The 27,447-nt window shown below is 37.1% G+C and overlaps 1 protein-coding gene and 1 long non-coding RNA gene across 4 annotated transcripts in view; one reads left to right on the top strand and one right to left on the bottom strand.

Annotated features, from left to right (window-relative positions):
- Positions 1 to 11,492, top strand: part of VPS13A (vacuolar protein sorting 13 homolog A) — a 105,067-nt gene extending 93,575 nt beyond the window's left edge. For all 3 annotated transcript variants that reach the window (XM_038123289.1, XM_038123292.1, XM_038123290.1), the window contains 4 exons: positions 6,948 to 7,033; positions 7,642 to 7,765; positions 9,180 to 9,254; positions 11,072 to 11,492. In XM_038123289.1, coding sequence (XP_037979217.1) covers positions 6,948 to 7,033; positions 7,642 to 7,765; positions 9,180 to 9,254; positions 11,072 to 11,122 — 336 coding nt within the window. In that variant the 3' untranslated portion in view covers positions 11,123 to 11,492. The remainder of the gene's footprint in view (positions 1 to 6,947; positions 7,034 to 7,641; positions 7,766 to 9,179; positions 9,255 to 11,071) is intronic.
- LOC119695244 lies at positions 613 to 26,377 on the bottom strand. Its single transcript, XR_005255110.1, has 2 exons — positions 26,166 to 26,377; positions 613 to 1,379 (listed from the first exon to the last, which is right to left on the bottom strand). It is a non-coding gene; the product is annotated as an uncharacterized LOC119695244 (long non-coding RNA).
- Between the last annotated feature and the right edge of the window lie 1,070 nt (positions 26,378 to 27,447).

Genomic DNA, 27,447 nt, shown 5'->3' with positions numbered 1-27,447 from the left:
AGTTTTCTTGTTCTTTTTTTTGTGGTTTGTTGCTAAATTCAGATTTTTGTGTTGCATTTTAAAGATATCTTGTAATAGATAATTCTGTACCAGTATTATAATGAGAATTAATTCTTCTGCCATTACCTGAGCAGTCAGCATTGCTCTAAAACAATAATCGCTTCTGAAATGTTTGCATGTTCAGTGAGGTAATGTTATGTCTTTCACTGTCTGTTGGCTTCCATTTATCAAAATTCTGGGGGAAAACCATTAAAATTGTTAAGATTGCTTATTCTGTCACTGTGCATTCAAAAACTGCTATATTGGGTGATCTCTTGGGCAGTTACCCTTTGCCCTTAATGTCACAGAGAAAAAGGGGGATAAACTAAGTTTGGGAGATGGTTTTCACTGAAATTGCAGATGCTTATGATTGCTACATGTCATGTGTTCCTATTTGTTTTGTAATGCTGTCACCTCAAAAGGTGCCTTGCAGAAACAAATGAAAGGCTCTGTTGCAGTGTGTTGCTGCCTGAAACATTGTGGGAAGGATTTTGAATGTTCCAGATACAAATGGATCTCCCATATTTCTTTGAAGAACCTAGGAAATAATTTTGCTCTTCAGTTCTGAAAAAAGACACATGATGTCAAAAAGTTGAGGAAATTGTTAGATGTAACATAATGGAAAGGTTACTATGACATTTAATTAACTTTGCTAGGTTGTAGTAGTAGTAAACCTTTGCACTGCTTTACTGCAATTTGTTTTCTTATCCTATAAAATTTGTTTTCTTTTGTAATGACTGATCTTACTAGAAAATTCATTCGAAATGTCATAATTTTTGCACCAAAAAATGACCTAGATTTTAAATTTTTTTAAACTTAAAGTCCTACAAGGTTATGCAGAACAGGGAGGTAAAATTGGTACATGAATGGTAGTATTTCTGGGTCAGATATTACTAATTCAAGTTACAGTGCAGTATAAATGAAAAGAATTTGTTCTTTACTTGCTAGATTAAAAGGTTGTAGAATGCTAAGTAAAATAATAAAAGCCCAACAAAACTAATAACTCCAGTTGGAGTTGGCAAATACAATTACATGCCCTAGAATATTTTGTCTCTTTCGTGGAGTATAGTTCTATTTTTCTATTATTGACATTTTTGTGTTGATAGAAATTATAGTAATTTTGTACAAGTATTTTACTTGTTTCTCTCTTGAGTCTAGGCTTCTCTGAACATACATAGAAAAAGAAATAAATAGGATCTGCGGATATGGGGATTTGGGATAACAAAAAATTTTACCATCTGGGATATTAGTACTTACTTTCTCTTTAGGTCATGGGACAAAGAGCTGTGAAAACTAATAGCAGAGACTGATGTTCTTTCAGGATGGAAAAATCCCCAGAACTAAAACAAAAACACACAAAAAATTTAGAGATTATTTTCTTTAGGGATTTAAAGTAACATAGCAAATAAGAGAGACCACATTTTCCATTTTTTTTTTCCTTCAATATAAAGTATTGTAACAGTTGAACTTTCAGCTTTATAATTCCGCCGTCCCATCCCTTTTAACTGCTGAACTGAAAGTCCAGTACTGTCCCTGAAAACTCCAGGTCTAAGTGCCTTCCTTTTGTCTCAGATTGCTAAATTTTGTGCTGTTGACAAACTGACAATGCAGCTTTTCCCTAGAGTTCAGTTTTACTCTTACAGTGACTTGTATAACTTCCTTCTTGCTTAGGTGAATAACTGGCTGTGATCTTTACCTTTCATGTTATCCAGTACGTCCCTTTTGTTCAGGCCTCTCTGGTGGTCTGGTTTTCTCAAGATCCTCTGTAGGCATAGATCAGTGTCAGGGGATACTTTAGACCATTTTGGGGATCATTTAATAGACTGTTTATGCATAAATTGTTACTAGTCATTTCCAGAAGCAACAGATGTGCAAGGTCTTGGCCCTGCCTGGGAATAAAGCTGAAAGACTGGTTTTGTGCTTTTGAAGCTGAGTCATTAGCAGTTGTGCCATGCAGTCAGTGGTTCTCTGTGTCAATGTCTACCTAACCTCAAAACATATGCAAAATATTTTTCTTCTTATTATTTTTTTTTCTTTTATAACTTGTGAGTTTGTGAGCATGCTTATACTGTGTTGTATAAAGCTGCTGCACAATTATGTTGCTTCAGAGAAGACAGTTCTGCAAAGCTGTGTTTCAGTACCATATCCTCTTATATTGGAGGTGTTCAGCTTTTGGTTTAGTGATTCTTTTTAGTCATGAGCTTTGTATCAGGAAGGATGTTGAAGTGATTTGAACAGCCCCTTGTTCCTTAGTATTCACACTTTGGTCTGCCAGGAGGAACATCTGAGGAGTCAGAAAAGTATGTCATGCTAATCCTTGCTGTCTTTCCCTCACTTCTCTTGAGCTGGTTTCAAATCAAAACATAAACATCCATATCCTGAAGCACTCTAAAACTAAGGTTTCACTTTGCAAAATTACATTCTTTATGAAGTTCAAAATAACTTCATTTTTATTTGACATTGTCCAGACTCTTACAAGGTATTCATGCATGTCATCTAGTTTGCTGGTCCCTTTACTGAGTCACAGATGTCATGATATGTCCTGCTTTGGAAAACCTTATCTGTCTAGGATAAAGGAAAAGGATCTTTACCATATAAACATGCAACATTTGGTTACTATTACATTGCCATTGCCCAATCCCAAACAGAAAACAGTTATGGGAAGCTGTCTGAAACCAGCTGACACCAGTTGTTCCAGAGGAATATGGAAGCCTGCATTACTCAATTTCATTTTTACTTGATTGTGACTTGATTGTGAAGCATAAAGGCAATATTCTTTAATTTCCCTGCTGATGCTGTAATTGTGCTTCAGATGGTATGAATGCAAGAGTTTTGGTTGTATTGGCAGGAAACAGAACATCTAGATGTGGTCATCATGATGAAAGTGTAGATCACTATGGTTTCTCCATTTCAGCTGCTCAAACAAATTCTCCTGTGTATTCAGATCAAAAATTTATTAAGATAATTCTGCCAGTCATCATAGGCAATTTATATTTCTCCTGTGAAATAGAAATTTTGCATTCTGAAAGAAAGTTGCTGTCCTAATTTGTATTGTCTTGCTTTGGCCTTAGATTAAAATGTTAACCATCACCACAAATTCCCACTGTTTTTAATAAAACCAGGTTGATTTTGGAGTTACTATTCAGCATGGCTAAATGGAATCTGAATACCGATACTAACACATTATGGACATTGCACACAGCTTTGCACTTTGTATAATGACATTGCACATTAAGGTAACTGAAATGAGGAAGTAGGTGATAAAGGATTTTCGGTGATTATTATTCATAAATGGTAGAAGAATTTTGCATGGCAAAAAAAGAATGTTTTACATGTTAGTTTTTCTTTTCACACTCATTCAAGCTACATCTATGAAGTCACTTAGGAACTGGTTAGAACTATTAAATGTTTCTGTGGGGAAGACTCGATAGGTTAGCCTGCTGAAATTCTACAGCTTTTGAAAAAGTTACCTTATAATTTGAGCTGAAAGATGCATTCAGGGTTGAAGTTTCTAGCAGTGACAGTGGATTGCTTTCAGAATTCACACATTTGGACAGTAATGAGTTCATAGGGAAATATGATGGTAGTCCTGATGAAAGTTAATTTGAACATCAGGAGAGAACAGCAGATTTACAACCACTTTTTAAGCAGTAACAGCCTTTTCAGTATTTTTTATATACTATTTCATCTGAGCGAGTTCAAGAAGGTTGTCAAACATTCTGACTTAAGTATCACACATATTACTAGTATTTTTAAAAACTATTACCAGAAGATTCATAGATTTTAATTTTTCCTCCACTACTTAATTTTGCTCTGTATCATTTCTAACTTTGTCAAAGGCCTCTTGGCTTGCTTGTCATTACATTAAGAGGGTGTGGTGTGATTAGGAATCTCTGTAAGTGCTGAGATACCACTTTTAAGACATTGAGCATATTTGCATATATATGCATAACTGATCACTTTTACTGTTAGATTATTGCAGTGACATTTAAGTAATTGTAGTACAGGTAAATTTGCAAAGAACGAGATCTCTTATTGTGTTACTACTGCTTTACAGCTTCTGGAGTGTCATTTTTAAAATAGATTTGCATATACTTAATCAGGTGATTAAAATGTTTTTAATTTTAAATACAGACATCGCATTTTAAAGATTTTTATGTGTTTTCTTCCAGTGTTGAAACTAACATTGAACAAAGAATGACTGATTCATGTTACTTTTCATAGTTTTGCATCACTAAACAGTGGACCAAGTTGCTGTCTTTCTCCAAACAATAGCTACATACCATAAAAGTTTTAAGAACTATTTATGCATCTGTATTGAGTGATCAGTTATATATCATTTTATGTTTGAGCTGTATAAAGCACTTTGGTAGCAGAGTGCAGTAGTGAGCTTGTTACAAGAATTGTCAGCAGTCTCCCTCTATGATGTATTTCCTAATGAATAGGTAAAAGTCTAATGCTAAAAGGGATAAAGATTGGATTTTTCTACTTTTTATTTCCAAAGGCAGAAAATTTAAAAGTAGTTACTGCTTAGCATTAGCAAGTGTTTATTCCCTTTATAAATAGTCTGTGCGGCATTTCCTTGTGTTTTATTTCCCAATTAACTCCTTTTGTCTACAAAACTATAAACACAGTTCATGATTTTTGACTCATAGCTAACAATGAGGGCTAGTTATCTCAGTGTGTGCCACATGGCAACAATGTTTTTGTTCTCCACAAGTCACATATTTGGGAATCTTATAGAATGAAACACTTTTTGTGGAATTTGGTATACATTTAAATAGCTTTTGTTTAAAGTTGTTTCTTGTGCCATAATTAGTAATAGGTAGTGTACTTCCATAATAATTTTCACAATTCCCAATTTGTTATCTGTAAGCTGAGAAAGTTACAGCAGGGGGACCTGACTAGTTGAAAATTAGCTAGCAATCTAATCAGAAGACATGAAGAGGTAACCCCCCTTTCCTAAGTCCCACTTAAAGGGGATTACTATTTGGATTAAGAGCCATACTTCTATGCTGTGCAAAGCATAAGAAGGTTGCTTCAACATGGGAAATCTTCTCCATCCTAGTAAGGCTAAATTTCTAAATGCTTTTACCTCTACTTTCAATAGAACAGAGATACTGATCATTCTGTGTGATATTTATGTGTTTGTTCAGTTAGAGTAATTGGTGTCATTGTCAAAGTATCTTGCAGTTAAGTGAAGCTGAGTATTTTCTACCTATTCTGAACCACCCTTGCTCTTCCTACACGTTTCTTTAAGTTCTTGTTAGCCCTCTCTTCCATTTCCCTGTCATTCTTTCTAGGCCACTAATGAAAGGCCATCAGTGTTCAGACCTAGACCAGTAGCCTGACCTGTGGATCAAGTATCCTATCCATGCTGTCCATAGTCTGTCCATACAGCCTCCTTTGTCTTCTAACCATCCAGTGTCTAATGTACTGGAATGTAGTAGGGGCTACCTTTTAGAGAGGTTTTTTCAGTTATTTATTTATTGACGTCCAAGCTTCTAATACAAGAGGCAGGGGGAGACACATTTCAGAGGCAGAGCAACGCCTTGAAAAAGCTTGAATAAGACATTTCCAAAAATTAAAAAAAAAAAAAAGCTTATTTTATAAGCCCTTAGTTCCTCATTTTTATGCCATTCTTGTGGAATTTTTCCTGCTCGTGACACTAGCTCTTGCAGCAATAAATGCAAGCAGTGACTTTTGTAAGTAGGCGTGTGACCAATAGCTGTGATTTTGAAGCCTGAAAGAGATGGGGGAAGAGAAATAATTGGAAATTTCTAAGAGCTTTTTGGAAAGCTCTCTTTAGGGTAACCTGCTACTCAAATATTCATGCATTTTAGTCATGAAAGAATCAGTATCTTTGGGGAAGAGATAGTTTTTTAAAAGTCTGTTTCTGCAAGTGGAATTATCTGCACAGTCAAATTTGAAGTTTTTTATACTGATTAAATGTCTTCATCATTTTACTGTGTTGGGGAACACATATTAAATGACTTTGCTTTCTTAACTGTTTTTCTAGAACTAATCTAGATATTTTAAAAACTTTGGCATACATATCTGAAGCTATATATTTGCAGTTAAAACTTTTTTGAATCATACTAGTTTTTTTGTAATCTGGTGTTGCTTCCAAGTGGTAACAGCTGGGAAGCATGCAAGCAGTTGTGTTGCTATTCCCAACCAAGTTGCCACAATATTCATTTGACCACTAGTTTAATCACTCACTGCTCAGGAAGTCAGAAATCAAACAGTTACCAAGTCGCGTGAGAAGTGCAGGGCTTCTGTTTTAAAAAAAATATTAATCTGCTGTTATCAATATTTTAAATATATTGCTCATTAAAAGTATTCTGTTACAGTATTCACATTAATTGTAAGAAATTATTTAGTTAATGAGTAAACAAAAGAATGTAGAGGAATGCTAAGTACTACCTCAAGTGCATTACTGTTAGTCCCACTGTCTACATGATAATGGTGCTTTTATACAGCTAGGTATAGATTTATTATCAGGGTTAATTAATCAGGGTTTTGGAGGCAATGCGATAAAGTAAGAAAGGAATCTTTATTTTGTTTGTTGTCTCAAAAATATATTAGTTAGCAGAAGTTTGTGTATACCAAAAGTATGTAGAAAATGGAGTCCTGACATTTTTAGAGAAATTATATTATTTCTTGTCAGTTTTGGTTAGGATCGATTTTTTTATTTATATAGGTGTATTGACAGCAACTAAGTAGTTATGAACATTAGCTACTATAGATGTTAGTTATATTTTGACTTAATGAAAGTAGCCTTTTATTTAAAAGTCTATGCTTTGTCCTTTGATACAATTTATATTTTTGGAGCATTAATAACTTTTAAGCACAAAATTAGTACATTACTAGCATATTCAAAGCTATAAAACTTTTATCTCTTTTAGAAAATTGAAAATGGAAGATTTGCAAAACTCAGATATATTGCACATGCTATGGTCAACAGTACAGATCTGTTAATGGTAACAAAAAGGTAAACAGTTTTGACTCTGAATAATATGTACTTAAAACACTCATAAATATGTGCATGCATTGATGATTGCTGATCAGTAACTGCACTGTCACCATATATGTAGACAAAATAATACGGAAGGCATGCCTAGTGTGCTAGTAATGATCTTCAACAGTGTCATTGTTTTTAGCAGGAGAGTGTTCATCATTATTTCTCTCCTATTTAAGAAGGGAAAGAAATACTGATTTTAAGATTTCTTTAGCTGAGAAGTATTTGTTATAAACTGGGTGAGGCTAAAATTAACTGAACTGTGGGATTCACTTACAAAGGTGTATTGAAGAAAAGAAAGGATAATATAGGAACAGTCAATGTCTAGCAGTGGAGTGTGGGGCATCTTTCTCAAATACAGCTTGAAAGTAGTGTTACTGTTTTGCTATGGAACACAATATTTTAAATGTAAGAGGGAGTATCAAAATTCACTCTTTTGGAAAGTGTGATGTATAGTTAGAGATCATGAGGTGAAACCTATTTTGGAATGAGAAATGAATTCACTAGAGAAAGGGTAACATGACAACTTCTAAGTGTTTTTATATTAATTTTTAAAACTACTTTTATTTTCTGGTGCCTAGTGGTGTGTTGTTTGTGACAAAAGGGGCATTTGGACAGCTGACATGTGAATGGCAATACACTTATGATGAATTTACCAAAGAACCATTCATCGTTGATGGTCGAAGATTGCGCATTGAAGCCAAGGTACATTACTCTTACCATGTTTTGTTGTCTTTTTGTGTTACTGTTTATGAAGTTGAACTTTGAATTTTTGCTCACTCTCCTCTGAGTTCTCGATCTCCTTCGTATTTAAGATGTACTCAGAGAAAGGAGTTGAAACTTGTCATGAGTGAACTCCTCAGATAACTAGTCTCTGACTGTTTTGTGCAGCATAGTGACTTGGTCTCTGCAGATGAGATTTTTTCCTTGGGCTGTAGGAATTTTTCATTTGTATGCCCCAGTTCATGGTGTATTCATAGTCTGGAAAGTGCCAATACAACAAAAGGCTCAGAAGATTGCAAAATATTTTTATTATGCTCTCTGGGGCATATAATAAGGTTTTATTGTCTTCAAAACTGACCATAATAACATGTATATTTTCCCTCTCAATACAAATTGAAGAAAGTTATTCTTAGTTGCAATTTTTCCTTAAAAAAAAATCCTTAAAATTCTTTTCCCTGTTTATCTGGCAAAGGACATAAGGAGAAAGATGACCGCCAATGGCTATTTACAGAGGCAGTTTCTTAACAAAAAATCTTAAATTCTTATTGATTTGTTAACTGAACTTAGTTTCATTCAGTAATTTTCTCTGCCTGTATTTTGTTTCTATTTTTAATAAGCTGCACATGTGTAATTACACAGATTGGTTATCAGGACAGCCTTGATGGTGCACAACATCATTCAGTTTTTCACTCAGATTATTTGTTTCTATTGCAGAGAGCATGAAAGGCAGAGAAAACCATATTGGTTTGGAATCCTCCAAACTGGATTTCTGACTGCAAGTGAACTTTTACAGGATGAAATAATTCTTAACGTTTCTGCCATTTCAGACAATGCTGAATGACATATCCATCTTTACCCCTACACAGCAGTCATTTCAGAATCCATTAACATGTCTGCAGTATGCTCTTTATTGAAATCTATGATTAAAACTATATTTTGCAAATAACTCCTCATGTTATTCTTTCTGAAGCTTAAGTTGCTGTTTTCACTACCTATGTCCACTACTTGCAAGTCAGTATTGGTGGAATGTCCACTCAAGTAATGACTTGAAGGAGAATTACAAATTAAAACCTTGGGGAGTAATGGATTTTGTTACCACATGTACATTATCTGCCTTCCATTCCTACACACGTTTATAGACCCTTACCTAGAGACTCCATGATAAAAAGGGGAGTCTGTTACTGCTGGAGTGTTCACCCTACTGAGCTTTCATGCAGAAAATGGTCTCTCTCGGGGTATGTGCATGTGATGCAAACATACTCAGATGACTGTTCTTGGTACACGTGGCTGTTTGAACCATTATAGCTGCCTTGATAGTAAATAGCATCGTGGTCTTAAAGCCTGAAGTAGCTAACTTCAATTTTGAATCACTGTTTTGGTTTTGGGTTTTTTTTAGGAACGAGTTAAGTCTGTCTTCCATGCCAAAGAATTTGGAAAAATTATTAATTTTAGAAGTCCAGAGGATGCTAAGGTAAAGTCAAAATACAATTAAAAATATAGTGGTAAATTTTACTTAAAAAGTGTAACAGAAACACTCTTAACCTGAAACTATGTATTGTTAAAATTTAGTATTTCCACATATCTCTTACAGACAGATAATAATGGAAATAGCAATAATCTACTCAGTACTGAATTTCTGAATTTTCTTACTGAAAAAAGAGTAAATTCCAGCACCAGACCTTTCTCTACATAAATCTTATGAATTACAGCAGTCTGACAAAAGATTGATTGAACAGTAATGCTAACAAGAACTAAACAATCTAGAATATTAATAGTACATTTTAATTGACCAAAATTATTTGTAAATTACTCCTAGTTTTGTTCCAGGTGATGGACAGGGGTGGGGTGTTACTGCTCTGTTCTTTAAAATACAGGTTTTTTTTGAAGAATGAAGAAAATTTGTAATAAAAATACGAGTAGTTTATGTGATATTGCTGCTATCGTTATACACATTTTTGATATAACATCTTCATTTTGACATCATTAGTTTTGATTGCAACAGACATTAGGAGCAGTTTGAATCTGCTACCAGAAGATAGCTACTTGTTAAAGTTCTGCCTTGTTTTTAACTAGTGTAGCTAGTAATTTTCACCAAAAAAATGAATGAGTCTTATGTATATTTCAGAGGGGTGTGGTTCGCTGGGATCATGGTTTGAGACAGCTTGCAAAAGTTGCATTCTCTCATTAAGTAAGTTGCTTTTGCATCTTCTCATCAGTTTAGGTTGCTTTTGTCTTTGTGAGGGTAGTTTGTAGTAACAGGTAAGTGGTAGCAGTTAACTCAGAAAAGTAAGGGCCCTGTGCTGAATTTCACTTGCCTGTAATCTTTGGAGGTACTGAGGTTTTATGGGTTTTTTTCTTTTTGGCTGTGTGGAACAAGGGTGGGCAGGGCTGAGGTCCATTAATGTCTCTGGAAGAGGAATCCCATCTATGCCCCAGCTAAATCAGGAACTATTCCAAAAGTGAAATAAGGACATCATATTACATATACCACAAGTCTTAAGTAAGGGAAAGAAGGGTAAAAAAATGAATACACCTTTCACAAAAATATTGGGGTGTATATTTACCTAGAGAGGCCCGGGAGCCTCACAAAACCAACACAATGTTCATATGAGGGGATAGAACCTGATACAAGAACAGGTTCTGATTTGTAATAATCCACTCATCTTTCTTCAAAGTGGTATGCACACCTTTTATGGCAGACTCAATATAACTTCATGTTCTACTCTAGATTTCCATCTCACTGCCCTTTCCCCCAAACCTCCTTTTTTTTGTTTCTTTAATAGTCTTGGGAACCTAATTTCCCTTTTATGTGAACATTCCATTATGAAATTCCTTAAAAGAAACAAGATATAGTTAAAGAAAGCTTTTTTCTAAATAACCTATCGCACTGCTGCCATCTCTTACTGTCTTCTGTCTGTTGTGATCCTTGCTTCTCTGTTAACAGTCATCTGTGATTTGCTTAGAGCTGTAGATGAAAGTGGAGCCAGGGTGGGGGTTAAATATTGTCTTCTCTTTTTTTTTAAATCTTAACTTCTTGAAGTGCAGACCAGGAAAAAAGTTTAATGTGGCATGGTATCAAATGTTGAATATCAGTGCTTAAATGGCTCCATTCTCATGTTAGAAAGACAGGGGTGTATACTCTACAGAAGAATTTTTAACACTGTGTTGAAACTTGGCTAGGAAAAGAGCAGGTAGTAAAGACAGTGGCAAAAACTAGTCTAGTTTTCAGCTGCTTTGTCCATTTTGTACCACAGAAAGATTTTAATTTTTGCTTTTTTCTTTACACAGTGGATCCTTTCTAAACTAGAAGAAGTACGAGAGAATCAGCCAAAATTGTAATGAATGGAGAAACACCAACATGAAGAACACTCAACAGCTACCTTTTAATTCCTCTTTCACAAGCAGAACTGTTTGAATATCATCAACAAAAGCAAAAACAGGAAGGAGGGAAGATTTATCCAATTATTTATTATGATCAGAACAGTCTATATCAGAACAGTAGATGATGTTAGATTAAAAATTATGTAATGATAAAAAAATCTGCCAAGTTTTGTCTTGGTTTGCTTGATTTTTTAATGTAAGAATTTCAGATTTCATTTTTTTTATAAGCAGCATAAAGTGAGTTTGTGTGAACCTTTGATACTGAAATTGAACTCTGGAATAATTCTTATGATAGTATTTGGAGGAAGTCTTGCAGTTTTGATTTGACTGTGATAATCAGTGATTACTTTATGTTTTGGTCTTTATGTGACTTGAGGCTGTGTTGAAATACAAATCTGTCAGAGGAAATGTTAACTTAATCACTAGTGTTAAAACTCATAATAAGGAGGCTACTGGTCAGAGAATTTGAATTTAAGTCACAGGTGGCTGCTTAGTTGACAATACTAGGGCTTTTTGTAAATGAATGGACCAGGTCATAATTAATTTATACAGTACAGTATGGATTTTAGTGTAAACTTTTTTTATATCCTACTCAAGGAAATGTTGCAGCACCTCTGTCAATTATTACAGAAAATTTACCAGTTTACAAAAAATGTGTATTGGGGAGAATTAACTCTGCACTAAAAATATTAATAAAAGCCTATTGTTAGTTAGTAAGTTAGTCTTGCAGCTCAAGAAGGAGTTTATGGGGTTATAAGTGCACTGTTGCATACCAAATATAAATGCCTTGAATTACACAGTATTGTGTGCTAAGCAAAAGACTACTGGAGTCAAATTTATATTAAATAATAAATATGATATGTCACAGTTGCTTTTATTAAATTTTCTTACCCAATGAAACTTCTTTGTTTCATGCCCAGACAGCAGCATTTTATTAGCTTGAATGTCTGCAATTCTGTTTATTTCTTAGATGTAGTAGTCATAGTATTATTGAATGGCTGTTTACTGCAGTTGATTCAAAAAGTACATGAAACAATACAGTGTTACATGAAGGTTTCCACAAATTCTGTATCAGAGTCTTCAAAATATCTTGTACATATAGAAAGCACCTACTGCCAAAATATGATTTGCAAACAATAGTTTGGAATATTTATAGCTAGAGGATAGAATTCTAACATTGCTGGTGATGCTTGAAGTATCCAAATTGTTCTGTTACTGTAGATCTAAAACAACTAGCATGTAACCTATATTTGCAGATATTTAATTTATCATGAGTCTTGCCATTGGTGTTGAGTAACCATTTAGCAGGTTACAAAATACAGGTAATCTTGCAATTTTCCCCATAAATTGTAAATGGAATCAAAATATTATAAGGGGATTCAAAGCTATTACAATGATGGTGTTACTCCAATAATTTTGTACACCAAGTACATACCAAGAGTATTAACTCAGGTTTTATCACGCCAAACTTCCATACTTTGCCTTAGATAAGTAGTGGTTTTCGGTGCACTGAGTACCATTCTTCATCTGTCTCTTGTTTTTCATTTCTGTCTTAGGCACGATAGTTCATTTAATAGCCTCATAATGTTCTTGATAAAAATGTGTGGTCTCCTCTGCATTCCCAGAATTTACAGACTACCTGCTGCAAATTTCACTTAAAATGCACTGTGTGTGTACTTTGTACATTCCCATTTGTGTGTAGCTTTTCCATTTACCTGATTCGAAACATTTTCTCTCCACAGAGCCTCTATTTTAATTATTTCTTACATTTACTTTGCCAACAAAATCTGATTCTCAAATCTCAGCTGGCTCTTTGGAAATATTTAAGCGATTTAACTCTTAATGTTGAAGGATTTATTTTAAATGTGCATATTTGTGGTTAAGCAGCTAATGTTTTGGAAAACATAACTCCCCCAGAATGGCATTTTTCTTATAGACTATAAAATATTTTGATCTTCATCTAACTAAAAGCCTTAAGACAGGGTCTGAAATGTCCACAAGTCAGTGTGGGACTTCTCCTCCATGTCCCTTGGTTTCCACTTGTAATGAAAATATGATTTTTCTACAGGTCCCTTTTCTAGTCCATGATTTTTGTCTTTTGACTTTGTTTTTTTTGCTAAAGCTTTCTCCATACAGTCATGAAAGAATTCTGCCATTTCTTGGTGAACACCAATTTTCTCCTGTATCACCCCAGAGTGAAGAGAAAGGTATTTAGACTTGTGCCATTGTGTAATTTTCTGGATTACTGCAGGTTGTATGAGATGTCTACTCTGCTGTGCCTCATTCCTTATTGCAATATGCATATTTTTTTCAACAAGAAGGCTGAATAGGTATGTTAGTTTTTATTGAAAGTGTATATGCAACTAGAAAAGGGGATCTCGATAAACATTAAAATGTAGGCATTTGGTTCTGCCCACTGTGGTGTTTAAAAGTGTATCTTGGCCTTTACTGAATGCTGAAGAACTGCTCCTCTTCTATATGACTGTTATGTAAAATTAAAACATTTGAGAAATGTCATTTGGGTTCTCAGTTCGCTAAGGGTTACAATTACCTCTAAGAACTTAGTGAAACATTCGTAAGTCTGATTGTTGCACTTTCTTTTTGTTCAGCTGCATGGCTTTCATAGCATGGCTCTCTTGGTTTCCACCCCACCCTACCCCCACCCCTTCTTAATCTTGAATAAAGTGAAACTAAATTTTATTTGACTGAAATGTGATTATTACTTGTTTTCTTTATGTACTGCTTTAATGAACAGATAATACCATTCATTACTCAGAATTTCATAGGTCAAGTGAAATCCTGTCTTTGTGAACATATGGTGAAGCTTTTTTTGCAGCCATCTCAGGAAATTTTAGAATTTACCTCTCAGATTTTAGAATTTACCTTTTGGTTTATTTTTTTAAGACAAGTTTTTAGTAACTGGATTAGCATGTATCAGTTCCTTTTAAAATTATTTTTGGAGGTTTTTTTGTTGTTTTTTTGGCTCTTGATTTTGGCTTCTGTTGCTGTATTGAAAAAGACATAATGTTGCAAGACAATAGACTCATGGAATGATTTGGGTTGAAAGGGGCATTACAGATGACCTAGTTCCAGTCCCCTTGCTCTGGGCAGGGACACTTTCAGCTAGACCTAGTTGCTAAGAGCCCCATCTAACCTGGCCTTGAACAGCTTCAGGGATAGGGCATGCACAGCTTCCTGGGGCAGCTATTGCAGTGATTCACCATCCTCACAGGAAAGACTTTCCTCCTGATATCTTAATCTAAACCTACTCTCTTAGTCTGAAGCTGTTCCCTCTTGTCCTGTCACTACATGCTCTTGTCAAAAGTTCTTCCTGACCTTTCTTGTAGGCTCCCTTTAGGTACATGAGGCTGCTGCATCATCTCCCCAGAATCTTCCCCTCCCAAACTTAAACTCCTGAACTTTGTCTTCATAAAAGAGCTGCTCCAGCCCTCAGACCATCTTCCTGGCCTTCCTCTGGACCATCTCCAACAGGTCTGTGTCTTCTATTGAGAGCCACAGAACTGGCACAGCACTCCAGGTGCACTCTATGAAACTAGAATAGATGGGCAGAATCCTCCCCCTCCCTGCTGGCCACACTGCTTTGAATGCAGCCCAGGATACATTTGGATTTCTGGACTGCAAGTGCAGTTGGCTGGGTCTTCTTCCATCTTCTCATCCGCCAGCACCTCCAAGTCCTATTCAGGTGTGCTCTCAATGCATTCTCTACTAAGCCTGTACTTGAGCTTAGAATAACCTAATTCTTGTGAAATCATCTTTTCAATTTTTTTCCTCATCATAAAGATTGTGTATGTATGCCATTAGCTATTTGTTATCTTTAGTGTTTTATAAAATCACTCTTACCTGCAGACTTGGGAATTTTCTGCCCAGTATATGCAAGTACATCTATGCATCACCTAAGAGATGAAGCTTTATCTAATCTGTGCAATAATGATCTTGGTCACAATTTTTGGTTTTGTGTCTGCAAGAATCTAAAGTTCACTGACCACACACCCAAGATTTTGTAATTTGGATTTGCTTGTCTTCATGGCAAATCTGGAACAAGAATTCTAAATATTCTTGTTATACCTCAAGGGAGGAGTAGGTTTGTTTTAAGTCTGCTCCGACAAGAAATAAAAAAATGTCTTATGTAATTTTTTGTTTTAACTTGTCATGGTACAGCACAGGCTGAAACATATGGCTGCCAGAACAGGCATGATGAGACAGGACACTAATACGCAAACAGGGAAAAAATGGAATTATCTTTGCTGGATGCTTCCGAGTGGTTTTTTGGCCTTATGCATGTTCACTCCTTGTTGCATCAAGCAGATTAAGAACTATGTGCAGAGGTTTGTCTTGGTAAGTGCCTTTATGTATGCTTTTGATTGTTGGTCGTGAACTGTGACAATAAAGCAAACTTGTGCTGATGGGTCCTGCAATGGTAACAGTCTCAACATCTACAAAACTCGTACTCCAGCAAAGCCAGGCTCTCGCATTCATGGTGCATGTCCTACTCACATACACAGCAAATCTTGACTCTCAGAGGAAACCTCTAAGAGTTTAAACATATTTTTCTGGAAGTCTCAGGGGGCTCAAAACTGGATCAAGCAGTCAAGGCATTTGGGCATTTTATATGCCTTTTTCTAATAAATCTGCTACCCTAGAAGAGTATTTAATTGATGTCTTTTCTTGTGACTGGAATTTTTAAAGTAAAACTCCCTTATCTATAGATCTTATGACAAGAATTGCTTTTGAACTATTCTCTGAGCAACACTGGTTAATTGAGGACAGTAGGTTTGAGTACTTCTTTCAGTACTTCTGAAGGAGGGTTCAGATGACATGTTGGGAACATGGATAATATTCACACAGATGGGCTGTTGCATAGTGTGCCTTCCACCATCCCTCCCTGGCTGCCTCTCCTTCAGCAAGTGGCTCTGTGTCCTCTACCTCATCCCTGGGTGTTCTTCACTGTTCCCTCAGCATAGAGAACTGCCATTCACTAGTATGGATACAGTGTTATAGGTCAGTGTCCTTCCCGTCCTTAAAAACATAAAAGCATTGTTAAGAAGGGGCTTCTCCTGATTTTCTGACACTAAAGAAAAAGTGGATTAGTCAAACATTACACACTGTTTTCTTCTGGAAACATTACTTTTTCTGTACTTCTGGAAAAAAGGGGATCTGTGTTGTTTAATATGTGAAACTGCAAACATCTTTTATAAGCAGGGAAAGGTCAGGGTGTGCTTTTTCCAGGACTGAGCTGTGAGAGCTATCACCTGGTGGCATACACAAGAGCACTATTCAAACTGAAAAGTCAGTAGAACTTTTTTATTTTTCTGTGCTGCACAGAAATTGCTATTTTATGCCAATAGTAAAAGCTATTGCTGTATTATTTTCCCTTAGAAAAATGGCATTTTGGTGTATTTAAGTATAGGAGAAACTTGGCACATCTTTTGAGGTTAATTACCGCTATTATGAGGCTGTTATACTAACATGCAGTACTCACCAGTGTTGCTGGGCGAGCTGATAAGTGCCAGTAACCTCTGCGAGTTTTGCATGGTAAGAACAGCTTTCAAAATTGCCCTCATGTTTTTATTATTTTGTCTGAGAATTGTTGCCACAGTGAAGGAGAACTGAATGTGCTATTAGTGGTGTTGCCATTTTTAGTGGAGGGGTTTGTAGTTGGGCAGAAATTGTGGGAGGTAGGAAAATGGCTGGAAATCTTCTAAAGACTGACCATTATGGCTCTCTAAGCCATGGAAAACTACCCATGAAGCTTAATAGCAAGGGAAATGCAACGTGCAAAAAGCAGGTTATATTAGTGACTTGGAGGAATTTAAGGCCTAGTTAATCACAAATACCTGTGGATAATCTTTCAGCTCCCATGGCAGTGAATGCTGAGAACATTTGTTAAGTGCCTTGCTCTTTGAGAAAAGTGTTATTGTAAAGCATTTAACAAAAATGAAGTGATATGCAAGAGTCACCAATGATTAATATTTTGTAATTACTATTAGAACATCCAAGGACTTGGTCTATCAAGACTACAGAGAGGTACTTCTGTAAAACATAATAGACTTACCCTAGACTTTCAACTACATTGCTCAGATCAAGAATATAAAAAAATATCTTGCACCTTAAAAAACTCTAACTTGTTATTTTTAAGGCAATACTGTTTCAAATTTTATAAGCTATGATTGTAAATATGAAATTCTAAAAAAATTGAAGAAAATACCAACTGGACAGCAATGTAGCTATGCACATTCTTCTAAATACACCTGATTACATAGCTGTCAAAAAACAACTCACAGGCAAAAATGAGATGGGGAAATATGAATGAATTGTACATTTTAAATATACAACTTGTAAAAACAAATTCTTTAAAACTCTTTTAATCCATATTTCTTCAGTAAATATAAATCCCCCTTCCATTTCCGTAAATCGTATTTTAAAAAACACCCTTTTTAAAATCACCACAGGCTCTATTATGATCAAGCCACACTTTGTGGCTACAACCATGTTTTTCTCTAACACAGATCAAACTCCATCAGGTTTAATGGACTTGACAACAGCAAAGACAAGATGAGGATTTTCTGTCTGAGGCACAAACAGGAAAGATTATTGTGGCAGAGAGCCATTGGGCAGCTGAACCTGGAATGCCATGGGAGGACACTGCTGCCTACGTTACAGTGAGAGACCAGCACAATTTCCCACAGTTCTTTGCTTAATGTTAATTGGCTATTGTAAATCAACTGTTGTCCATTCCCTGGTTTCCAGAAAGATAAGCGTTTCCTGTTCCCCCATTGGCCCTCTTGGGAAAACCACTCCCACTCTATTCCCCCATTGGTGTGACCCATGTCACTCCCCTTCAATCCCTCCCCTAACTCCCTCTCCCACTGGGCATTTTGTATCCTGACCCCTCCTACCTTCCCCCAGTTATATACCCTGGCCCGGCCCCTCCCTCATTCATGCCTCTTTTGCCACTGGTTTCCTTCTGCTGAGGTTGTGCCCCTGCCTGTTCCTGCTCCCTTCTACCCACTTTGGACCCTCGGGCCTTCCCTAAATAAACCCAGCTGGATTCACCAAGTGAAGAGTCCTCCTTCCCTGTGGTCATTTGTGAATTACTACATCCAGGCCTGAGTGCTGAGGGAATCGGTTATCTGGACTGGGAGGGGATCGCTCTTGGGAAGGCAGTTGCCCCAACAGCACCTGCCCAGGGGTTCCCACAAATTATCTTCTTGTCTGAATTCTGATCCTGATACAGCTCCAAAATTAAGTCTCTGACAGTTTTGGCTTCTTGTTTAAATCATAGTTCAAAGCACTATTTGTGGTTTTGAACAGTTAAAAGCTATGGGTTAAGGAAGAAAAATGTGGACAGTATCAAAACAGGCTAATTCTGTATTTAAATATCAAATGACCATAAAGACATAGTCCCCTGTTAGGCTTTTTTCATTCATCTGTTAGTGGAACAAAAGCTGTTGCAACACTGCTTTCTGAAATGTGTGGAGTATGCTTTTTTCAAAGGTAAACCTTACAGGTCAACAAATTTTTTTCCAAAAGTCTATTGAAATTATGCAGCATATATTAATAGGTCGCTACATTGTCGTAGTTTGTCAATGACCATGAGAGAAATGAAGTTTTCTAAAACACACAGAGTTGATAGGATTCTCTTTGGCCAAGAAGGCAACATGTGTTTTCTCTATAGCTAATAAATTAATACAACATTTCTAATTTCTGATAGTAGAATTCAACATAGAATCAAGGAATCATTTAGGTTAGAAAAGACCTCCAAGATCATCAACTCCAACCATTGATTGATCATCACCTTGACAACTAGAACATGCCACATCCAGATGTTTTTCAGTACACCTCCAGGGATGGTGACTCCACCCACTACATCCTTGGCAGCCTGTTCTTGAAGCTCCCCTGGTGTAGGCTGAAGCTTGACAAATGTCTTGCAGAATTTAATCCTGTATTATGTAATAGGATACTTAATCTTTTTGGTGATGTAAAGCATCAGTAACATTTGTTAAGGAAAGTTATTCTGGCTTCTTTTGTAACTTCGACTTTTTCTGTCAAGTCCACTGAACAAAATTTTTCTTTTAATTATTTCTATTATATGGCAGGAAGAATAGAAGCATCTACTGTTGTGACCCTTTGCTTTTTTTGTTCCCCGTCCTCCTCCTCTCAGTGTCTCCAGCTTGCTTCCATAACTTTATCTAACTGGAAGTTGTAAACATACTTCAGGGCTTTAGTGTATCTACTAGAGCTCTCTCTTCCAAATAGCTACAATCAGGAGACAAACTGTTAGCTCTAAATGGAATTAAACTACATTCCAATAGGAGCACTCCAGTTACTACAAATACCTTGCCTCTTCACCACCCCTCTCTCCCATCCAAAACTCAATTAATTATGCTGAACTTACAGTTCAGCATTCACAGCAATTGGGCTGCTTGAATTGGAAACCTTTTTCCATGTAATGTAAATCTTCTAAAACCATGTTTTGAAACAACATTCCTGTTACTGTGTTAACTTTGGAGAATAAAAGGAATGGAAACACATATGTCCAACACTCATTGAATGTGAAAGCTTAAAGGACCATAGAAGAAGAGCTGCAGCAATTACTTTCACAATTGTATCCTGAATCATTTGGCCAGTCATCTTACCTAAATAGAATATTTTCTAAATAAAAAGAACATTCAATAATTCCTGTAGTTGGCCCCAGTACTCCAAGAATATCTTGACAAGTTGGCACAAATGAGGACATAACAATATGACTAAGGTCACCTAGCAAAAACAAGATGAAGGCATTATCATAAATGAATCACACAGACTCAAACACAGGGTAGTAACCAGCGATCACGAAAGTGTTCCCACAGAAGCAGCTGAATAGAAATTCCTTTGTACATGGCTTTAGCCCAGCTGTTGCTGACGTAAAACAATAAAACCCTTTAACTTTTGTTCGAATAATCTTTGCTATTACCCCAAAACAAACATAGAGATTAAGATCTGAAGACAAATATAAATATCAGTCTAATTATAATGTTTACCAACACCAGTCTCTTCATCCATGGTGTTTATATAGCATAGTAAAATGAAAGGTTGTAAACAAGAGTGCTTCAGACTTAAATATGAGACTTTAAGATGAGGCATTTATTCTCTGGTCTGACCGTGCAGTTATTCTTAACCTTACTTTTCCTAACTCCACAAGTCTTATGGTTTTAATGGCTGGATTTGAATTTTAGGATGACATTTCCTGTGCCTCGATAAAATGCGTGTGTGTGTGAGCAGAGCAAGATTGCTCTCTGCAATCTACCTTCCCACCACTAGACGTCAACGTTAGATCATTCAAAACGCTAAGAAGGGTAGAAGTCCTAGAAGGATTAGAAGGAAAGATAGGAGGTGTATTCCAAATCCTACACCATGGTTGTAGCACAAACCTTCCTTTATTTAAGCACTAATTTCTCTCTCCCTTTTCCTTTTATGGAAAAGCAAGGACTTCTGTGTATTCTTCCCTTGCTGCCCCAGCATCCCTCACATTTGGACTTCAGAATAAAAAATACTTACAATGTAACCCCTTTCTCAGAGGATTAATTTTTTTATTCTCTTAAGAATAAGAAAATACATCCTCCTCAGTGATGTAGCAAACTATTGTTAAGATTTCATCTGTAAGTAACAGTAAAAGGAAGATTTAATAAAATTTAAAATAAAACTAATTACTGATTGTGACTGATTTCTTGGAAAATGAGGCTATAGTACACTGTTAAATGACATCCTTCTTCTTCAGTGTAGGATTATTTAAGGAAAATGCAAAGATATGACAAGAATGATAATCTTGACACGGAGAAGCAGATTGCCTATGTGTAACTGTTCTGAGTTAAATTTTACCATAAATGCATAATCTAAATATTCCTTGCTGAAATTTAACCCTAGTACTTCTCAGCCTTGGCAGAAACAGAAATGTAATTCTTCTGTTATTGGAATAAAACTCCCCCTGCTCCATCCCCTCCCCTAACCAATTAAATTATCTGAAAACTGGGGGAGAAACTTATCTTCATTCTTATTTATACGCAAAACATTTCATGTAACTGAACTGTCTGACCTGCCTGCTTGTTGTCAATGTATTTTGTACAGCTGCTTTTCCATGATTTTCCCCAAGGGAAATTCAGTTATGTACAAACTGTGTTGATCTTAGAATTGGGAGGAAGGATGGTTCCAGTATGTTTAGAACACCTAAAATTAGTTAGTTTCATCTCTCCAGCTTAAAATTTGCTGTATACCACTGACAAGTGTCTCAGCATGGAGACACGGAGTATAACTGATCAGAGGGAAACCATCTCTTCTTTATGAGCCAGCATGTGCCCAGGTGGCCAAGACCAATGGCATTCTGGCCTGTGGTGTGGATGACAGGGCCAGGAAAGGGATTTACTCCTGTACTCGACATTGTGAAGGCCACACCTGAGTTTTGGGCCTCTCACTCAGTACAGGAAGGACAGTGAGTATGTCCAGAGAAGGGGAACAGAGCAGGTGAAGGGACTGGAGCACAAATCCTGTGAGGAGCAGCTTTTTTTCCAGGCTGTCTAGCCTGGAAGAGAGGAGACTCAGAGGATATCTTCCTTATTGCACTCTACATCCCTTTGAATGGAGGCTGTAGTGAGGTGGGGGTCAGCCTCTTCCAAGTAACAAGTGACAGGATGAGACAAAATTGCCTTAATTTGCACCAGGGGAGATAAATACTGGATGTAAGGAAAAAATTCTTAAATGAAAGTGTTTTCAGAGCACAGGTTACCCAGGGCAGTGGTTGACTCACCATCCCTTCAGGTGTTTGAATGTTGTGCAGAAATGGCACCTTGAGACATGGTTTGGTGGTGGGCTTGGTAGTGTTAGGTTAATGGTTGGGCACAGTGATCTTCAGGGTTTTTTCAAAATGAAACAATTCTATTATTAACTTCTCTAAGTCTTGTTTGTTGCTGTAATTCAACATGGTAATTACTGCTTAGAGGAGTCTAAGAGATGCTATTCCCTCTTTCTCTTGTAGAATTCCTGAATTCACAGAATCATAAAAATGTTTGGGATTTTAAAGATGTGTTAGCTTCAACACCCCTACCATGGGCAGGAACATCTTCCACTAGACCAGGTTGCTCAGATGTCCTGCGACCTGTCCTTGAAGGCCAGGGATAGGAGTTGCACAAACTACTCAGCAATTTCTTTCTTTTATCTAGTCTAAACCTACTTTCTTTCAGTTTAAAGCTGTTTCCCCCATCCTAGTCCAACTTCCCTGAATCTTTCCAGAATCCCTTGATTACCTCAACTTCTCTTTCCAGCAATGTCACTTTATTCACTACCATTTCTTCTTTCATCATCTAATCAATTAAATTATTGCACAACTGTAAGAAAGGATTGCTATTGGCACACAATGCAGCAAATTTCCCCCTTTCTTATTATGCTCTTCCCATCAATGAGACTAGGCATCACAAAGGAACCTAGGAGAAATCAAGCAGTTTCAATCCTTGGATGCATTTAATTTTCAAGTAAATGACTGCTATTGAATGTTTGAATCTCTTAAATTTCAACAATACCAAGTATGAGGTCTTGCACATGGGTTGGGGCAGTCCCCTACATCAGTATAGACTAGGGGACAGAGTGCAGTGAGAGCAGCCCTGAGAAGAAGACTGCTGGGGATGCTGATGGATGACAAACTAAATATGAGCCAGGAATGTGTGTTGAGAGAGAGCTCTTGAGATTCCATCCTGGTATACTCCATACAGCTCTATGGATCCCTAGTACAAGAAAGACCTGTTGGAGTGAGTCCAGTGAACAGACTCTTTTTCTGGGGCCTGTAGAGGAAGGACAAGGAGCAGAGGCTGTATGCTGAAAGTGGGTAGACTTAGTTTGGACATAAGGGAGAAATTTTTTATGTTCAGGGTGGTGAGAGACTGAACAGGTTGCCCAGAGAATCTGTGGATACCCCGTCACTGGAAATGTTTAAGGTCGTGCTGAATGAGGCTCTGAGTAACCTGGTCTAGTGCAAAGTGCCCCCATAGTAGGACATTGTACTAGAGGATCTTTAAAGGTCCCTTCCAAACCAAACCATTCTATGACTGGAAGCGCATTGTCCTCTGTAACTGTTGAACTGGTAAATACTGATGTTTGCCCATACCTTTGGGAGTCAGCAAAAGAATTGTTCTAAAATTCAGTAGTATTTTAATAAATTATTTAGTAGGTGGAATATAAATTGGTTACAGTAAATTCAGCTGGCCTACACTTTTCCCAGTACACTGACAGATATCAAAACCTTTTAACCTAGATCCAATGTAAAAATGAAATAAGCTTTCTTGCCTACCTTTTATTGAGGACCCAAATGGTAGTGCTGCATACAGATCTGGTTTGGATCTGGAGCAGTGAATTCCTGGGTCTGTGGAGGACCAGGCATTACCATGTTGTTTCTCAAACATTCTGAGTGTTGTAACAGAACAGTTGTTCTTAGATGAGAGTGTCCTGCAGAGCTGGGGTGGTGCTGTGCTGAGCCAACTTATTTTCTGCCTTGAGGCTCCTGCTCAATCCACCCCCTCTGCTAACAACTTACCTCCTAGAGGAGGGTCCCAAAGGGCTGTCTGTGCATGTGTGAACAAAATGGTGTGAAATATCTAATTTACGTAAGAGGTGTGCACCATACAGCCACTCACTCACTCCCCTACGAGTAGGATTGGGGAGAAAATTGGAAAGGTAAAAAGTAGAAAACTTACAGGCTGAGAGGAAGACAGATTAATAGGAAAAGTAAAAGCCATGCACACAAGAAAAGCAAACTAAGGAATTAATTCTCTGCTTCCTGTGGGCAGACAAGGGTTCAGCCATCCCCAGGATAGCAAGGTCCCATGTTACAGTGGCCCAGGAAGATAAATGCCATCACTCCAAACAACTGCCCCTTCCTCCTTTTCCCCTCAAATTTTTATACTGAGCATGGTATTGTATGGTTTGGAACACCCCTTTGGTCAGCTTTACCTGTCCTGGCTGTGTCTTCTCCCAACCTCCCAATTGCCTTGCCAGTGTGGGGATATGGAAAGCAGAAAAGGCCCTGGCTCTGTGTAAAACCTGCTCAGCAGTAACAAAAACATCTCTTATATCAGCACTATATCAGTCCCTAGAAAGGCTAGGGACCCTCTGTTCTGATCGTCCTGATTGTTCTCTGTATTTTCAACCTTACCAGGGGAAAGAAGTGCAGAATAATTCTGATTATGAATTACTGTTCCTTCAATTTACTGAAGACGCTGAACAGACATCCTTGTGTAGAGAATCTAAAGGGCAATGTCATGAAAAGGCTCATCGCAGCATTTTGACTGGGGTTGACTCTGGCTTCATTCCATACTAAAACTTTGCACATCTAAGGGGGTTTCATGTAATTGTAGCTGCAAAACCAGTTTTTTTAATCAGAGTCTTGTGAGAGTAATTATTTCATAAGCATCTACATCTACAAACCTCAGTCACATTATGTGGCCAAGTACCATGTAATATCAGGATTAATCATCAATTTAGCAGAATATAACAAAAGGAGTTTGACACAGACAGCTAGTCTCATGCTATAATTCAAAGAAAAGCAAAGTCTTACAATGAAGTGAAAAATTACTTAAAGCACCAAGTGATTACAGTATAAAGCTGTGGGCATATCTTCCTCATTCTCAGTAAGCAGGCATGTTACTAATAAAAATGCTTATGGTGTGGATTATAGTGGATAACATGATACGAAAGCAAGATATAGAAATTTTTATGTTTCTTAAAATGCAGTTCTCAGGATAAATAAGTATGCCTAACACTAGGAGACAGCTTTCAATAACCCAGCCAGGATCTGACAGAAGAGGGGATTAACACCAAACACACTCTGAAGTGTCCTTAAAAGCAGCAGAAGGTCCTTCAAACTGGACAGCAGGAGAGTCCTGTAGTTTTTTATACTGGGAAATATCAGCATTTTAACCAAGAAGCAGGTGTCACAGTGCTTTGTTTGAGTGCTTGTGTTTGTGACGATTTACTACTAACAAGAAACATTCATTCTAAGATCAGTGCAATACCAGCTGTTTCAGCCTGACTACTGTAATTATTGAAATAAATTATTTTTCTAGAAAATTGTGTTGGCTGGCTAGAAAATATCAGTGTAAAATAGGATTATAATTGGAAATTGTTTGTTTTAGATCTTGTTTTAAATAAAATTGATTATTGGGCTTTGATATAAGTTATAGCTAATTTTCAGATTTTCTGTATTGCATTCATGGTCAAGACAAATAATTGCAACTGATCTGAAAATCTCTAAACCGCTGAAAAATTAAGTAACTGCCCAAGCTCCATTCACAGCTCTCCCAGTATCCTTCAGTATATAAGAACCAATTCTGCTAACCAGTTATTTTCTTCACATTATTGTATCTCTCCCATTGAAGGTTTTTTGAGGATTATTGCACATAGGTGGACTTTAAATCTATAGCTCTAGCTATTATTGAAGCTATAGCTCTAGATCTTTAGGCTAGTCTGATAAAACGCTTAAATGTCCATTCCCCCCCCCCACCCCCCACCTTGTTAAATACTCTAAAGGGTAACTGAATGAGATAAGATGTCCCACAAGGTTTGCAGGCCTTGCTATTTGCTGTACAATCTCAAAACTAAGAAGTCTAGAAAAGGGTCATTAAATCTTGTCAGCACTTAGTAATAACATAAATTTACATTTTTTACAAGTTATCTTTTGGCATTTCCAGCTGTGTATCATGAAATGAGTTAAAACATCCTGAAAATTTACATCAAGATTGGAATTTTACAGAAGTCTCACCACTGAGAAGTTAGCCCAAGGGACATGATGGAAATACGCAGTACTGTAAACACGAGTGGTAGCTGCTCTACAGAAATAACAGAAAAAGTTAAAAGCAAATCCATAATAATTAGAAAGCAAAACAAGGAACAAAGAGGAAAAATACAAAACAGCACAAACACATGTTAATGTCACTTCTTGGCAGAAATTTTGAAATACAACCTGCTGCGGTGTCCCTCTGCTCTTTGTTCAAAGAGCAGGCTTGCGGCGGCTAGCTCCAACACCGCTAGCACCGGGGGGCACTCTCCAGAATCCTGTCTGGTCTGAGGGGCGCCTAAGGCTTTTGCCTTTGCGGCTATGACTTGCAATGACTTCTGCAGCAGCAGCAGAAGAAAGAGTGGACTCCTGCCGGGGGCAAATCCAGATTTATTGTAATCCAGGGGAGCCAACCAGTCCAAGATGGTGAACAAGGGAATGCAAGGGATTATAAAGTGGGAGGAAGCTGGGGAGGGGTCTGCTCCTTGACCAATTGGGTAGCAGGGGGGAGTGGGGAAAAGAAGGGATTGACACTGAAAGGGCCAATGGGCTCAACTTGGAGGGGTGGCCCTGGCCTCTGAACCAACCACTCGACGTCCAGGGTAGAAGTATCCAGAAAATGGGGAAGGTTTGCCAAATGACGGACAGAGGGCCAGGGAGGGATCAGGGGAATGACTCAGCAATCACTATGGCAACAGGGAAGGAGACAAGGAGACTGACATCTACCAGGAGGGAGGGGAGAACCGGGGCAGAACCGTATAACAGGGGGTTTACAGAACGTACCAATATGCAAACTCAGATAACACATGAAAGCATAAAACGCAGCACAACAACAACCCAAAAATTAATTCCAGAATTCACTTTTAATTGAAATACATAGAATATTACATGTTCTCTGTAAACACTGTAAGCAGGAACAGCAAGGCTTACATTTAATGTGCTATAAAATTTTAATATTCAATATATCCATGCCAAAGTTGCCTTACTTCAGGCTGATTTCTTTTTTTTGCAGACCTCTACTTTTGCATGACATGGTGCATGGTGCTAAAGACAAAATAACGATAAATAGTTTTGAATACACAGAAGTAGGAGAATATACTTGTCCCATTAAAAATAAAAAACACACGAGAAACCAAACCAAACCAGAATCCTCAAAACCTATAGTCCTGGAAAGAAAACTGATCATGTATAATAAAGACAGCAGCAAAATCCTTTAACAAAAAAACCTCAAGACCTCTATCTAAGTTCAATTGTATACTAAACATCTATTAGTCTCTTTAAAATGTGTTACTTTACTCTCCAGTGGGAATCAAATTTAATTCTGTAATAAAAGGGTGATTGATGATGAATAAGAGGCGCCACTGCAAGGTCCTGTTGTTAATCTGTTTTCATCAAAACATGATATAAAAAGAAAGAAAATAATCAGGAGTGGTCTTGAGTATTTCTTTTTCACTTCAAATGGTAATAC

Source organism: Motacilla alba, chromosome Z (assembly GCF_015832195.1).
Source record: "Motacilla alba alba isolate MOTALB_02 chromosome Z, Motacilla_alba_V1.0_pri, whole genome shotgun sequence".
NCBI lineage: Eukaryota > Metazoa > Chordata > Aves > Passeriformes > Motacillidae > Motacilla > Motacilla alba.
The sequence above is the reverse complement of the archived record's forward strand: the minus strand, read 5'-3'. Positions and strand labels throughout refer to the sequence as shown.